The sequence below is a fragment of the Ascaphus truei genome, chromosome 3, assembly GCF_040206685.1.
Source record: "Ascaphus truei isolate aAscTru1 chromosome 3, aAscTru1.hap1, whole genome shotgun sequence".
NCBI classification, from domain to species: Eukaryota; Metazoa; Chordata; class Amphibia; order Anura; family Ascaphidae; genus Ascaphus; species Ascaphus truei.
In genome coordinates this window covers 421,537,966-421,553,321 of record NC_134485.1, presented here as the reverse complement: position 1 = coordinate 421,553,321, position 15,356 = coordinate 421,537,966, and the positions used below count along the sequence as shown (strand labels likewise).

The window sequence follows — 15,356 nt, the reverse complement described above, 5'->3', positions numbered from 1 at the left end:
TATTTCATATTGACTGAGAGAGTTGTTGTGTATTGTGAGAGGTTTGTCCTGTGTTGTTTTGTTAACATCTTTGTCTTGTTTTCACTTTGTAAGTGTTCAGTGCGATTGTCTTTAAATTTCTTTTCTGTTCTTTGTGAGTGCTAGAGGTATGGCCGCAAGGCGTGGGAAGAGTGATGCTGGTGTGAGTGGTACTGGTAGTCGTGTGAGTACGTGTCTGAGTGAACGTAGGATTCAGGGGAGTGCTGTTGCTGCAAGTGCGAGTGGTGTTGCTGGGAGTGCGAGTGCTGCTGGTGGCTCTGTTGCTGGTGCGGCTGTGGTGTCTGTTGCTGGTGCTGATGGGGTGTCTGCTGCTGGTGCTGCTGGTGGTGGGGTGGTTGGTGGTGGCCCGCTTTTGGAGTCTCTTCCATTGGAAGAAGGAGAGTCCAGTCAGCAGCAGCCAAGCTCTGGGCCTGCACGTGTTCGGAGGAAACGTGTGGAGCGACCACGTAATCCTCGGTTCAATGAAGAGGAAAACAGAGTTCTTGTCACAGGGATTTTGGAGCACTATGGGCCTCATGCAGTAAGCGACGATTATGTGAAATCGGCAAGCTTACCGATTAGTCATGTTATTGGCGATTTTCCCTCTCCGTATGCAGTAAGTGCCGAATGTCTTCAAAATGAAACCGAAAACAAATCCGCCCACTCTCACGATGATTTGCCGATCACACACAGCTGTATCGGCGTGCGTGGCGGGGTGCTGTTAGGTTGGCCAATCAAAAATCTTGCTGAATCAGGCGAAGCAAGCATGTATTGGATAGCGCGCCATATTTAAAGGCAACGTGTACTGTTAATCATTCTCTGTGTTGTTGGGAGTGAGAGAGAGAGAGACGCACAGAGCTGGGCGATTTAATATTTGCATATTGACTGAGAGACTTGTTGTGTATTGTGAGAGCTTTGTCCTTTGTTGTTTTGTTTACATCTTTGTCTTGTTTTCTATGTGGAAGTGTATCGTGTGATTGGCTGTACATTTGTTTTCTGTTTTTTGTGAGTGCTGTAAGTATGCCTGGAAAGCGTGGGAAGAGTGATGCTGGTGGGAGTGGTAGTGCTACTCGTGCGAGTATGCGTCAGAGTGAATGTACTGTTCAGGGGAGTGATGTTGCTAGGAGTGCGAGTGCTGTTGCTGGGAGTGGGAGTGCTGTTGCTGCGAGTGGTGTTGCTGGGAGTGGGAGTGCTGTTGCTGGGAGTGTGAGTGCTGTTGCTGGGAGTGGGAGTGCTGTTGCTGGGAGTGGGATAGCTGTTGCTGGGAGTGGAAGTGCTGGTGCTGGGAGTGGGAGTGCTGTTGCTGGGAGTGGGAGTGCTGGTGCTGGGAGTGGGAGTGCTGGTGCTAGGAGTGCGAGTGCTGTTGCTGGGAGTGGGAGTGCTGCTGGTGGCTCAGTTGCTGATGGGGTGTCTGGTGGTGGCGTGCTTGCTGGTGACCAGCTTTTGGAGTCTCTTCCATTGGAACAAGGAGAGTCCAGTCAGCAGCAGCCAAGCTCTGAGCCTAAACCTGCTCGGAAGAAACGTGTGGAGAAGCCACGTAATCCTCGCTTCAATGACCAGGAAAATAGGGCTCTTGTCACTGGGATTCTGGAGCACTATGACAGTCTCTATGGACATTTAGTAGGTAAGTGTACCTTTCCATTTATTCTTCAAATACATGTGATCCTAGGTCATGTGAGTTTTGTTCATATGCAAATATGGGTACAGAATATCTGTCTATGTTAATTATTGTGGAAACACAGCTTTTTATCATGCGTTACAAGGACAACTAAACACAGGCGTTCAATTTGCCATAACTGCATACAATATAAATGCAAGCTTGCTTACATGTCTAGGTTTAGTAGTGAATGCTCATGTGCTTCACATATTACACCTAAAACAGCATGTTTGCTATCTCTTGGAACAGCTAGCATTGTAGGAAACTGGTGCTTCTATTATTATGAATTAACGTCATATATTTTGTTTCTATTTCAAGCGCGGACAAGTTCATCAAGCAAAAAAGAAATGTGGGACACAATAATAATTGGTGTCAATGCGTGTGGGAATCGTGTCAGGGACAAGGGGAATTGTCGCAAAAGATTTGACGATATTCGGTCAAAATTGAAAAAGAAAATACAAGACCAACGCGTGCATGCTTCTGGCACTGGAGGTGGCCCGACACCACAACGTCTGATATTAACTCCATTGGAGGAGCTGCTTCGGGGAAAATTACTTCCCGTCGTCGTGGAGGGCTTGGCCGGTGACCGTGACATTGGAATTTATCCCTCAGAATTTCCACCAGGTGAGAAATATTACTGTACTAGGCGTGTCGTTGCTTACAGTTATTTTGCATATTTCCGCTGCTTTTTATACTGTCTTCACAATATAAGCATACCTCATCTATATATGTATATGTCTGATTCTGTATATATATATATCTCAAAATAGACATATATGTTGTAGTCCTACTAAAAGCAGTAACTAATATAGCACGTGCCATTGCGTGGTCATTTACATGTGAATTCCCAAAATGCATTGCTGCAGTGGAACCAATTGATGGTGGGCGAAGATGGGGAACAACAGTGTAGTACACATATGTAACACATGCTAATGAGAAATTATTACTAGCTACAGGTACAAAACATAAATATGTATAATATTAATGTGTATTTTATTTATTTTACTCCTACAAACACGACATTACTGCCTATTCTAATCATGCATCGAATATATTGCATGCAACGGCCTACATACATCACTTGCACTAACACATGTATAGTTGTTTATGAAAAGGTCCATTTTTGCTTTATGTCATATACAGACAGCATAATGAGGCACACATAGCATATGTTATGTCATTGTGTTCATAACTTGCACACTGCAGACGACTATTTAGCTCCTCTACCATTGTGTTAAAGCAGCTGCAATGAATATGTTATCACAGCATACACGTCAACAGAGGGGGTGGGGTTCAGCACACACCCAAATTACAGGGTCATCTTAGGGTCAACTTAGTTCACACCATTTTCACCTGTTTGAAGTAATTGAAAGGTCTGGCTGATTAGGATTTTTGGGGAAGGGAATACCGTTCTTACAACCTGACTAGCAAAACTGAAGTTAATCACACTCATTTGAAAGCTTAACTCTAGGTACTAAATGCCCCAACAAGTCATTAGTTATCAAACTGTACGTCACACATTAGTTCACTCATATCTATAGTTGAACTGCTATCAACGACACATTATCACACACTGCATGTGTTGTCTTGTTGAGTGATAGCCACATTCAGGTGTGCCACATCTTCTATTAATGTACCACACATATCCTGTACCAAAAACGAAACTTTTTGCAATATGACCACCTTCATGATAACCATTGTGAATGTTTATCTCATGATAGTTATGTACATTATGATACTGATATGACTACACAACATATGATTTTTATGTACAAATTTAATCAATTTATCCTCACGCATTACTGCAGAAACATACTGTAGTATGTTGTATGTTAGGGAACTCAAAAGTTCTAAGTACACAGGCATGTACATTGTTATTACAACTATTTATGTTCACTTTCACACACACATTTTCGGTTAAGGAACTGATGCTGTTAGGTACTCATAAATACAGAACATACAATAACTGTTTGTTCAATATTTACACATGTAAATGTCCAACTAATGTTATTGTTATATATAGTTGCCCCTGGAGGACATGTGTCACCTGAGACGGAACAAGTGTCTTCCCCTGGGTCATGCAGCTCAACACACCTAGAAGGTGAGTGTATGAGTTGGTGGCCATATAATATGTGCACTTCTATATTTTATGTTGTCATGTTCATTATTTGTTTTGCACATGTTCTTTAAATAGGATTACTTAGTGTCAGTGAAAATGAAGTGTAAGGCAACATGTATTGTGTTAGTGATGTTAACTATCATGTAGGAGTTGTGAGTTTAGAGCAAGTTTTCATTCATTCATATTTCATACTGAGTCCAAACATTATTCGTAAGTCAAGGTAGTTTTTAATGTGAGGTTATAAAACGTATGGAAACATGTTAGGTGTTACTTATGACACAGTATAATTACATAGTAACACAGCAGAGATTAACATGCCATTTAATAATGTGTACATTTATTTTTAGAAGTTGATGGAAGTCTTGATTGATTACATGCAATGGTGGGTTATTCAGATACACATAAATACTTACACGGCCATGTGTAAGCAGACACAATGTTTGGTAACTTTCATAGGGCAAAATCTCTCTCTTCCAACAGTGACAAATGATTTGTATGGTGAATGGGTATAAAAAAGTGTACAACACTGTACTCACACGGCCCAGTGTGAGCAATTGTAGGGATTTGGTATCTTTTTAGGTTGGCATTAACCCGTCCGTATCTGGTAATCAGCACACTAGGAGCTGTATTCAGGTTCCAAACTGGTGCAGGACTCTCTTATTGTCAGGTTGGCTCTCCCCCCGGTGTTATGATGTATAAGTTATATGGGAGGGGTGGGAAAATGAGTGAGGCACGGTTCACTTGTATATATTGAATAAAATAAATTTATTAATAATTACAACGGGACTCACATAGATTACAGGTGGACCCCTGGCCTCCTTGCGTGGTCCAGGATCAGGTGTTATGCACAGCTATCACAGCCGGTCCCGCGTCCGGGATCAGGAAGGGAGACTCTAGTGTGCTGATTACCAGATACGGACGGGTTAATGCCAACCTAAAAAGATACCAAATCCCTGCAATTGCTCACACTGGGCCGTGTGAGTACAGTGTTGTACATTTTTTTATACCCATTCACCATACAAATCATTTGTCACTGTTGGAAGAGAGAGATTTTGCCCTATGAAAGTTACCAAACATTGTGTCTGCTTACACATGGCCGTGTAAGTATTTATGTGTATCTGAATAACCCACCATTGCATGTAATCAATCAAGACTTCCATCAACTTCTAAAAGTGATTATATATGCTTTTCTAATCCCTTGCTCCCCCATTGCCTGTTTGTTTTCACGTCTCTTTAAGGGCTCTGGATTAACCCTTATTTCTGGGGTGGAAGCAGAAGGGATTCTGTTGCTGGCTCAGAGAATTAGTGAGCCACAGTTGGTTTGACGGCTCTATTGTAAGCCTATCAGTGTTAAATAAACTTAAAGGTAAGCGCCTGGTCTTTTTTACACTATTGTCTCCATTTATTTTTAGAACATGATGATGAAGATGATGATGATGCCGCCATAGACACAGAAATACAATCAAGTCACCATGAAGAGGTTCCCATTGAAACAGTTATACAGCCAAATCGTCCATCAACTAACACATACGATGCAATAGTAGCTTCTGAGGGAAAAATTGTGGAAGCAGAAAATCGTCGCCATTCTGATCTGATGACAGTGCTCGAAAGGATGATTTCACTGCAGGAAGAAACGATATCACAATTGGCACATCTCCACAGAGTCTTCATTGAAGTGCCTAAACAGTTGCAAAAAATCAACACCTCATTCGAAGCATTAGTTGTTCAGCAAACCCAAGCGAATTACTTGAGAATGACTACAGTACCAAATTTCAACTTCAACACATCACAGGAAGGATCTTTACATGGTGCTCATTTTTCACCTCATGCATCTGATGTTCATTCCCCAGGTCGGGATGTTACCGGTCAAGTAGCAGAAAGTTCTGTGCATGTTCCTGACAACATCCTACCGCTGCCATCTGTAGAAATTCTGGAGCGGACACCTACAAAGGAGGCGGCAAAAACAAAGAAGCACAAGCAGTTACTTCTGACCAGTTTTTGGACACAAACAAAAAAAGCCACACATGAAACGGACCAACCATCAGTTGTGCATTGTCTACCAACTTGCTCACATGTGTCAGTGGGCACAAGCCCTGTCGGTGAGTCACTGGCCACAAGCCCTGTCCGTGAACAGTCACTGGCCACAAGCCCTGTCCGTGAACAGTCACTGGCCACAAGCCCTGTCCGTGAACAGTCACTGCCCACAAGCCCTGTCCGTGAACAGTCACTGCCCACAAGCCCTGTCCGTGAACAGTCACTGCCCACAAGCCCTGTCGGTGAGTCACTGCCCACAAGCCCTGTCGGTGAGTCACTGGCCACAAGCCCTGTCGGTGAGTCACTGGCCACAAGCCCTGTCGGTGAGTCACTGCCCACAAGGCCTGTCGGTGAACAGTCACTGGCCACAAGCCCTGCCCGTGAAGTGCCAGAGGCCACTCAAAGTGGCTCTGTTGTGCCTAAAGTTGTTGGTAAACGAAAAAAGGAAAATCCAAGAGACAACAAGCAGGCCGGTTACTCGCTCTCAAAAGGAAAAAAAATAATAAATGTTATAATTAACTAAATATGTCTTTGGCCTTGTTTTGTTGACTTCAGATTATCTAATGAATATTGTATGTATGCTGAAGACCTGTTGTTTCCAAATTTTCAAGTATGTTCTTGTACACGTGAAGTTTTGGAAATGTTAACAGTCCTAATTAATGAATAGTGTTATTAATATTGATGTATTAATCATCTGTTCAGTAATGGTCCACCAGGAGCCAGTTGCTATGTTTAGAGAAACTGCCATTGACTTACCTGCAAAACATTTTATTTGGGTGTGTTACTTGATGTAATCATTGCATGTTAATATTATTCACATGCAATTAAAAACACACATCTATTTAACTGCAAACATCTTTCTTGTCCGTGTACAGCAGGATTAAGTGTAAAACATTACTTACCTTCACCTTGCTTGCCCATTGTAATGTTGTCCTTTAATCATTTATGTGTTCTTGTTTCAAGAACATATCTGTGAATGTATACTAATATATATGTAGTATGTATGGATATATGTACACACAGTGTGTATATATATATATATATATATATATATATATATAAGAGAAGAGCGTTTTTTAGCTGCTGTCACACCGTGATATACATTTTGACTCTATCCTCACTGCCCACCTCATTACGGACTGCCTTTGGGAGTGCAGAGAGACTTCTCTGATCAGCCCCTGCATCGCGGGGTCACGGACTGCAGACCTCATATCCGGATACACTAACATTGTGGAGGACTTCCGGGTCACATTGTGGTGAGCTTTTTCCTGTATCCCCTGCTGGATGTCGGTTCAGCAGAGCTGAGAAAACCCAGACAGAGAGAGGGCGCGCCATCCAAGGCACAACGTGGGCGGTTGGCGAATGAGTATACTCATTATATGCATTTATTTATCCTGTGTTTGTGAGTTCGCATTTGTTGGTTTTATTCATATTCATTTTTATTAAATTGTATTTTTTCATGCTGCACTAGGATCGGGCGCTTTCTTTTCTTGTTGTTCACAGATTTCTGGGAATTCGTTGGTCCTTGATGAGAGCAGCCAGATCCTAGCATGGACCCTTGGTTTGGTTGATATATTTTTACATTTTTCACATTTTTCATTTTTATTTTTATCTTTGACACACTTAGTGTCATTTTTTCTGTATTTTTCCATTCATCATTCATTTAGTATCATTCAGGAGGGATTCATTAGTGCAGTAGTCATAACTACCAACACATGCCATTTTATTATATTTGTATTGTTCACTGGCATATATTTGTGTTTACAGCAGCTTTTTAAACATTGGCACTCAGCATTTTATTATAACATATTGCATGTATTTTTATTAGTGTGAGTCAATCATCCATAATACTGTTGCATTCACTTTTGCCATTCACCTTTGCTTATCCATTTAATACAATCATTTGGTAATTAGTCTGATTTTACACCTGAGGAGCGCAGTCTATTCTTTGTTTGTTATATATATATATATATATATATATATATATATATATATATATATATATATATATATATATATATATATATATATATGATTTGTACTATCTAAACTGGTATAGATGTATTTTCAGAAAACATACACTTCATGCTTCCTTGTGAAAACACAGTATTTTAATAATACACGCCTAATGTTTGTGAACTATACTAACTGTGAGCCTATAACAGTATTGGCCTAAAACAAATGTTTATTACTTAATTCACTCATGTTTATCACTATTTAAATAGGTTTCATACAAGGCCTACTTACTGCCATCAATATGTTCTGTGTACACCTGCATTACAGAGATATTATTGGTTGTAACACTACAGGCCTTCTAAATTACAAAAAAACCTTGTTTGATGGTAAATCACATTTACCAGACAGGTCAATGCAATAGGCCATAAACAAATTTTAAGCCTCTATTATTTAAACCTTTAAATAAATCACAACAATATAAAAATCCCTCTTTACATATAAACCCTTAAATATTGTAATATACACACACATTAAAAGTTTGGTTTTACAGACATTATATATATATATATAGATATATATTTATGAGAGAAATATATATATATATCTACATATTCACACGTACTTAAACTCTGATGCAGACAGGGAGTTAACCAGACTTTCAAATAGACACAGAAATTTATGGGGGGGAAAAAATTACTTTTGCAGGTGTGTGTGTATTTCATTAGATGGCTGTGTAAGCACTATTTTCATAAAGTGGACAATGTTTTTTTCCTCAACCCCCAATGTTTCTTAATTAAAAGTCTACAAATGTTTTGAGAAAGTAGATAAAAGTTGCTACATGTTGGTCAGTCAAATCGCTATCAGAAACCACAAATGTGAAACCAATTATTTCTAGACCTACAATTGGTGCTTGAAACAAGGAGTACAAGTTGAAACATTGTGTGACCTTGAAAAGGAAAGACACAAAATAGTTAGCATTTGAACCATTTCATTATTATGAGCAAAGAACATAGAACTGCACACATCATTTCTGATACTCTGCAATGGCTGATGATTTATGTACAAATATGCATCCACACAAGGGGTACAAACTGATGATTGCAGAAGCGATTGTGTCAAGTCCAGACCAGAAAGCCAACGTGGGACAAATCTATGATTTGATTAGAGCAAAGTATCCTTATTACCAAGAACCTGGGCGTGCGCGAAATTTTAAATCCTCAGTAAGATTCACTTTATCAACTAATGACTGTTTTGAACGTGTGCAGGATAAGCTACAAGAAAGGTATGGTTTTTGGAAGATTGCTAAGGAAAAACAATTCACCGTGGAAGACGGCACACATATTGTGCTAAATGGCATATTTATTCCTAATGCCAATAGCAATGGATCCGCTACTACTGTTCCGTGTGAATCCATACCTGCTGCAATATATGCACCCTCCATTGCTGAAACACACATTCTACAAGAACATAACTACTATGATTTTGTACAAAGCCTTTCTGCTGCAAACGTATTCGAATGGGTACCCGAAGAAATGAACCTACCTCCGGACCAATTGTTTGAAGAAAGCAGTGGCGATTCCTATGAGCGCTTCATGGAGGAGATGTGTGTCATACAGGATTCAGCGTTTGGGTCAACCGTGGATGCAAATGCCTTGGTTTTCTGGAGCGACCAGTTGCAGGCAGACGAAGTGTTACTTCTACAAGAATGGTAAATATAACAATCGTTATCCGTTGACTCAGCGTTAAAAGTTTTTTTTTTTGTAACCACCATTTTGACTTTAAATGCGTGGATACAACGTAACATTGCAGACTGCATAACATGTAACGATCACAAACACATTGTTTCCTATTACAATATAGTAGAACCTGAAAGAGTAGTACACATTGCTCACGGAATAAATATATGTACTTTCCTATCCCTTTAAACATATTATAAACATGTTACCATAACTGTAACACACACCTGTTTTGTTATCATGCAACATCTACAAAAAACAAACCGGGTCGACCACGTATGACGTGGGACCCTTGTCATGTGCCAAGGCGTCCTTAAAAAGGATTACGGATGTAAGTCCCGCCCCCAAGCGACATTCGCGCGTCAAAGCCTATTGGCTGTGTTGTTTTGTTATAGTTACGGTAACTGCACTGTGTCATGCGTGCGCCTCAGTGTTTGTGGGCGTACACTGGGCATTAGCCGAATGTTAATTCAGTGGGAGGAGTGTTTGCGTGCGCTTCACGCTGGCTTAACATGACGTCACACGTATTGCATTTGTGCATTGTGTTATCGGCCGTGCTTTCTGTCCACACACGTCTGTTTAAAAAGAATACAGATGTACTCGTTTAGAACGAATGTAGTTTTGCCTTCATTGTATTTGAAATAAATATTTAATGGTTAATGCTATTTTCAACATGTATTGAACGCACAACGTACGCATTGCTTTGCGCATGCGCTAACAGTTAGTCGACCCAAGCGTGAAGTGCGTGCGCACACTAAGATGTGCGCGCACATTTTTCAGTATACAGGCAACGTTAACTTCATATACATAGTTATGCCTGCTACTAATTTAATTAACGATTACATAATGATGTACACTTGTAGTTCTAACATATAAATGACTGATGTGTGTATCTACACAATCATATAGAGCTGTGTAACGCGTTGTCACGGATACATATATAGTAAGGTGCCATCTTTGACCATCATGTGTTTGCTGTATTTCAGAGATGTCGGGGAAGATACAATCGGATCAATGTATGATTTCAGAAGAGTCTACCTTTATATGAGATGATTGTGAGGAGGAGCCACCGACTACTATACTACATATGGATCTAATTTTATATTGCTTGCAGCGCTTATTAACAAACAATTAAAAATGTGATACCCTTATGCCTATATTGCATAAGCACTTAATTAACATAATGATGTTGCAAAAGAGTGCAGCTAGAAATTTTCTTGAGTGTTCTTTAATTACTACTAACATTTTATGCCATGGTGTGTTTTATATATAACAACCATTCCCACTCTGCTAACACATATGTGTATTCTATTGTGTAATGGAACGTATGACTGTCGAAACTATGTAACAATAATAATAATTATAATAATAATATGAGCATGTTCTTGTATAGCGCTGCTAGTTGTACGCAGCGCTTTACAGACACAATTTTCAGGCTGAGGTCCCTGGCCCATGGAGCTTACAATTTATTTTTTGCCGCCTGAGGCACAGGGAGATAAAGTGACTTGCCCAAGGTCACAAGGAGCCGACACCGGGAATTGAACCAGACTCCAAACTCTCAGTGCCAGTGTGTGTCTTTACTCACTGAGCCACTCCTTCTCCCAATGTAAAGGACACTTACAACCAACTAGCCATTTCTTGTTAAAAATCTCTTGTTACATGGGTATGTTGATAAAATGGTTTGGGACTGTAGCAAATAATGTTATTGGCAAGATGTTGTGGTCCCCTACAATGCATGATGTTTTGAATATTACATCAACATCATGTAATGAAGTAGGTTTATGTGTATATTTCATGTACCAAACTAACTATAGTTTACTGTGTTTATTAAACGTTCAACACATACATACTACAGTCAATATGATGATATAAGCTACCATAATAAAGCTGCTGTTATCATTTGTCGGTGTTATACATGGATCATACACAAATTGATACAGACACAAACAGTTGTCTTAAAAAGTGTGCCTATGCTAATGTGCACGTGATTGACGTTTATATTTTGAGAACACTTGATAATTATCATCATGATAATGATGAAGTGACGTCAATGACATTCCAAATATATTACCAACATTGTCATTGTGGGAAATTAGAAATGCAAAATTACAGTAAAATTTTTGACACAATTGTGGTTTTGTTTACACTTTGACACTAGTTACATGTAGGTCACATCAACACACGTGTGACTTATACATACACATGTGACACATTTTAATTAATGTTGACAAATAATTTGTAGCATTAATAATCACCTACATTGCTAAATATAAGATGTACCACGCATTGTTGTGATTACAGGCATTCATGCATGGAGTGTTATGATCAGTCAATTGCATCCGTGATTAATGAGCTCCCGTAAGTAAACAAATAAGTACAGTTATCCCCTTCTCTCCAAACACCTCTATATTATATTAAAGGAATTTATAAGGGAACATACATTAAATGTGATGAAATGGGAGTAATCATTTTCTAATACAATGCACATGAAACCTCAATAGTAGCTAAATGCATGTACATGATACAGAAAGTACATATATGTAACATTTTTCTTTGAACCAATATGTTGGGTTTTTAGTTCAAATAATTATACGAATATTGAGGTAGGCACATCTTATGCCAGATGTCAGCAAATATACATACCATGATCAGTCATACTGGAGATATACCTATAATGCAAAGGAACAATATATAAATTGCAAACATTTATATGCCATCTTCAGTACCGTAAGCAACACAGCAAAGTGTGTATTTGGTGTTAAATGTGCAACACCATGTATATTTAATGACATTCAAAATGTAAAACAGCCTGGTGTACACATCATATGGATGTACATGTTACACTGCACCAATAACATTGTATGTAAGCATACTGCAAGAATGAATGACTATGGCCATACTATGTGTATTGTGTTAGCATAAGGAACAACACAATGCTAAAATATTACTGCTTTGTTACCCCAGTTGTATTCACATACACACAACTAATGTACAATTGAAGAGGGATTATATAACCTGTGCAACAATAACATACCACTGCCACATCCCTTTGTGCACACAGCAGAGAAAAGAAAGGTGTGCAACCCATATTCATCTGTGTCCTAACAGAAGGTTATATAAAGAAACATTATTGTTAATATAACATAATTAATCTATAAATGTAGAACTAGGAACATATATGTTTTTACTTACAAGAAAAAAAGGAATTGATGAGATTCTGGCGTGTCTGGCCACCACTGGCTGTTTGTTCATTTTCAGCAGCTACATGGGTTGGATGCTCGTCTACCAAAGGCTCAGCTAGGTCTGATTGTACATTGTGCCTGAGTGCAACATTGTGCAAAATGCAACAGGCAAGGATAATATCAGACACTTTTTGAGGCTTGTATAGAAGAGCCCCACCAGTTCTGTCCAGACACCTAAATCTGGTCTTGAGTAGGCCAAATGTCCTCTCTATAACAGATCTTGTAGAGATATGGGCTGCATTGTACCTCTCCTCTGCTTCAGTTTGAGGGTTTAGCACCGGAGTCAAGAGCCACGGCCTAATTCCGTATCCCGAGTCACCTATAATCAATGGAGCACACATAAGCTTACATTAGTGATAAGATTCTACAATGAAAACATTCCTAAAGAAAAATGTGTTTTGTGTTACAACATCCAAATGTGTACTCACCCAGCAGCCAACCATGTTCAAAATGTCCCTCTTCGAACGCATGGAAGACTGAAGAGTTCCTCAGGATAGAGGAATCGTGACTGGAACCAGGGAATTTGGGTACCACATGCATTATCCTCATCGTGGCATCACATACCACCTGTACATTGAGTGAATGGTAGTGCTTACGATTACGGTAAACATGCTCACTCTGACTAGTTGCAATCAAAGCAACATGTGTGCAATCGATTGCACCCAGCACACATGGTATCCCTGCTATGGTATAAAAGCCATTCCTGACTTCCAGCCACTCTGTCGCCTCTGTAGGAAAATGAATATAATTCCTAGCGCGTCTATTGAGTGCATAGAGAAACTGGGTAAAGGCCCGCGAGAATGTAGATTGCGAGACCCCGCCCACTATGCCCACAGTTGTCTGGAATGACGCGGAAGCAAGATAATGTAATGAGCACAGCATTTTAACAAGCCCAGGGACTGCACGACCTCTGGCTGTCAAAAAATCTAAATCTCCCCTTATCTCTTCATAAAAAGATAAGATTGCTGCTGAACTCAAACGATAGCGACTGACTATCTCCTCCTCACTCATCCCATCTAACAGGGTTCTCTCCCTGTACACACGCGGACGAGCCACAACTTGTCTCCTCTGTCTTCTCCTCTGATCTCCTGTCCCTCTACCTGTCCCTCGGCCTGTCCCTCTCCCTGTCCCTGTCGTATCCGCGTGCCTGTCCCTGTCACTGTCCCTGGCTCTCTCCCTCCCTTGCCCTATGTCATTCTCTTGATCAGCAAGCATGTCATGGAAAAGAATGTTCCTCCGTCTCCAAAACAATCGCAACATTTTGAAATGAGTAGCTGTGAATGAGCAGGTAATGGGCGTCCTTTAAATAGGTATGTGATGATGTCAGGTGACATAGTAAAATGCAAGGTGTTACATTAACATATTAAAGTACTTCTGTCCCAAGCTGTCTGCACTTGATGTTAGAAGTATTTGTTCTGTGTATTCTGCAGGGAATCATGATATTTTACAATGATGTCACGTGAAGCTTTGTACAAACATTGCTTGAAAAAAATTAATTTAATGTGCAATGCATGTAACACTTCTGAACGCAACAGTCAGTCATGTAATTAGACAAAAAGTCTGAGATTGGCGTGTAAAATGTTTGCTGCAACATGTGTAATTAGCCATGTTATTGTCACATGTTGACAACAATGAATTGTCGTGTGCATATGCATGCATTTATTGCATGAGGATAGTTGCTATAGAATCAGTTTGAAAGGTGTCACAATGATTAATTACTGTACATGTGTGTAGAAGTTAGGTTGAAGTGCTTGTAATGCAACGTTTACAATGTAAACATGCAATGTGATTGAGTGTCCAATAAGTGACGTCATGAAAAAGGGAGGACCCAAAACTACATGTAAACATGAGAAGAAAGATGTACATGATCGTTTACAGATGCGTTACACATTACAAGCATTGTGTAATGTAAAGCAACATGAATATACGGTGTATGTGTTAGATGTGTGACATGTGTAACATCATATAAATAATTGTCGCTCAGTTCAGTAAAATGTGTGATATGATGTGAGGTTCTCCTTTAAGAGTTAAGTATAGGATTTTCCCTTGACACATCATCACATGATGAGTAATGTGACACGCAAATGATGAAAACATCTACAAGTACAATGTTATACAAATAATACACGTCAGCTGTGACACAATGCAGGGAATGCCCCCCACACTGTAATGCAAATCACCTTTGTATTGTGAGCAATGAAACGTAAACAGTACTATACTGTTATACATCCCCGCTCCATTGACTCCATTGATGTACAGAAGATTTTTTTTTTCTAAGTGCCGTTCCGGCAGCCTTAGCGATCGTTCTCCCTTCCAACTTGCCAACTTTAGTTGGCGGGAGAAATTGGCCATAACATCTCAATTTCCTAGTGCCGATCAGCCCCGATAAGCTGATTTTGGTACTTGAATCCAGCCGATTTAAAAAAGTGGCGATCAGTGCCGAAAACAGGCTTATCGGCAGCCGACTGGCCATAACAAAATTATCGGCTACGAAACCTGCCGAAATCAAGCACTTATTGGCACTTACTGAATCTCAAACCCAATTTTGGCTATAAAATGCCGAAAAAATCCTTATCAACTCTTACTGCATGAGG

The 15,356-nt window shown here is 39.8% G+C and overlaps 1 protein-coding gene across 1 annotated transcript; it reads left to right on the top strand.

Moving 5' to 3' along the window:
• The first annotated feature begins 1,372 nt into the window (after positions 1–1,372).
• LOC142490819 (uncharacterized) lies at positions 1,373–6,351 on the top strand. Its single transcript, XM_075593241.1, has 3 exons — positions 1,373–2,299; positions 3,699–3,776; positions 5,207–6,351. The coding sequence occupies exons 1-3, from the start codon at positions 1,846–1,848 to the stop codon at positions 6,349–6,351; spliced, it is 1,677 nt and encodes a 558-aa protein (XP_075449356.1). The 5' UTR covers positions 1,373–1,845.
• The last annotated feature ends 9,005 nt before the right edge of the window (positions 6,352–15,356 follow it).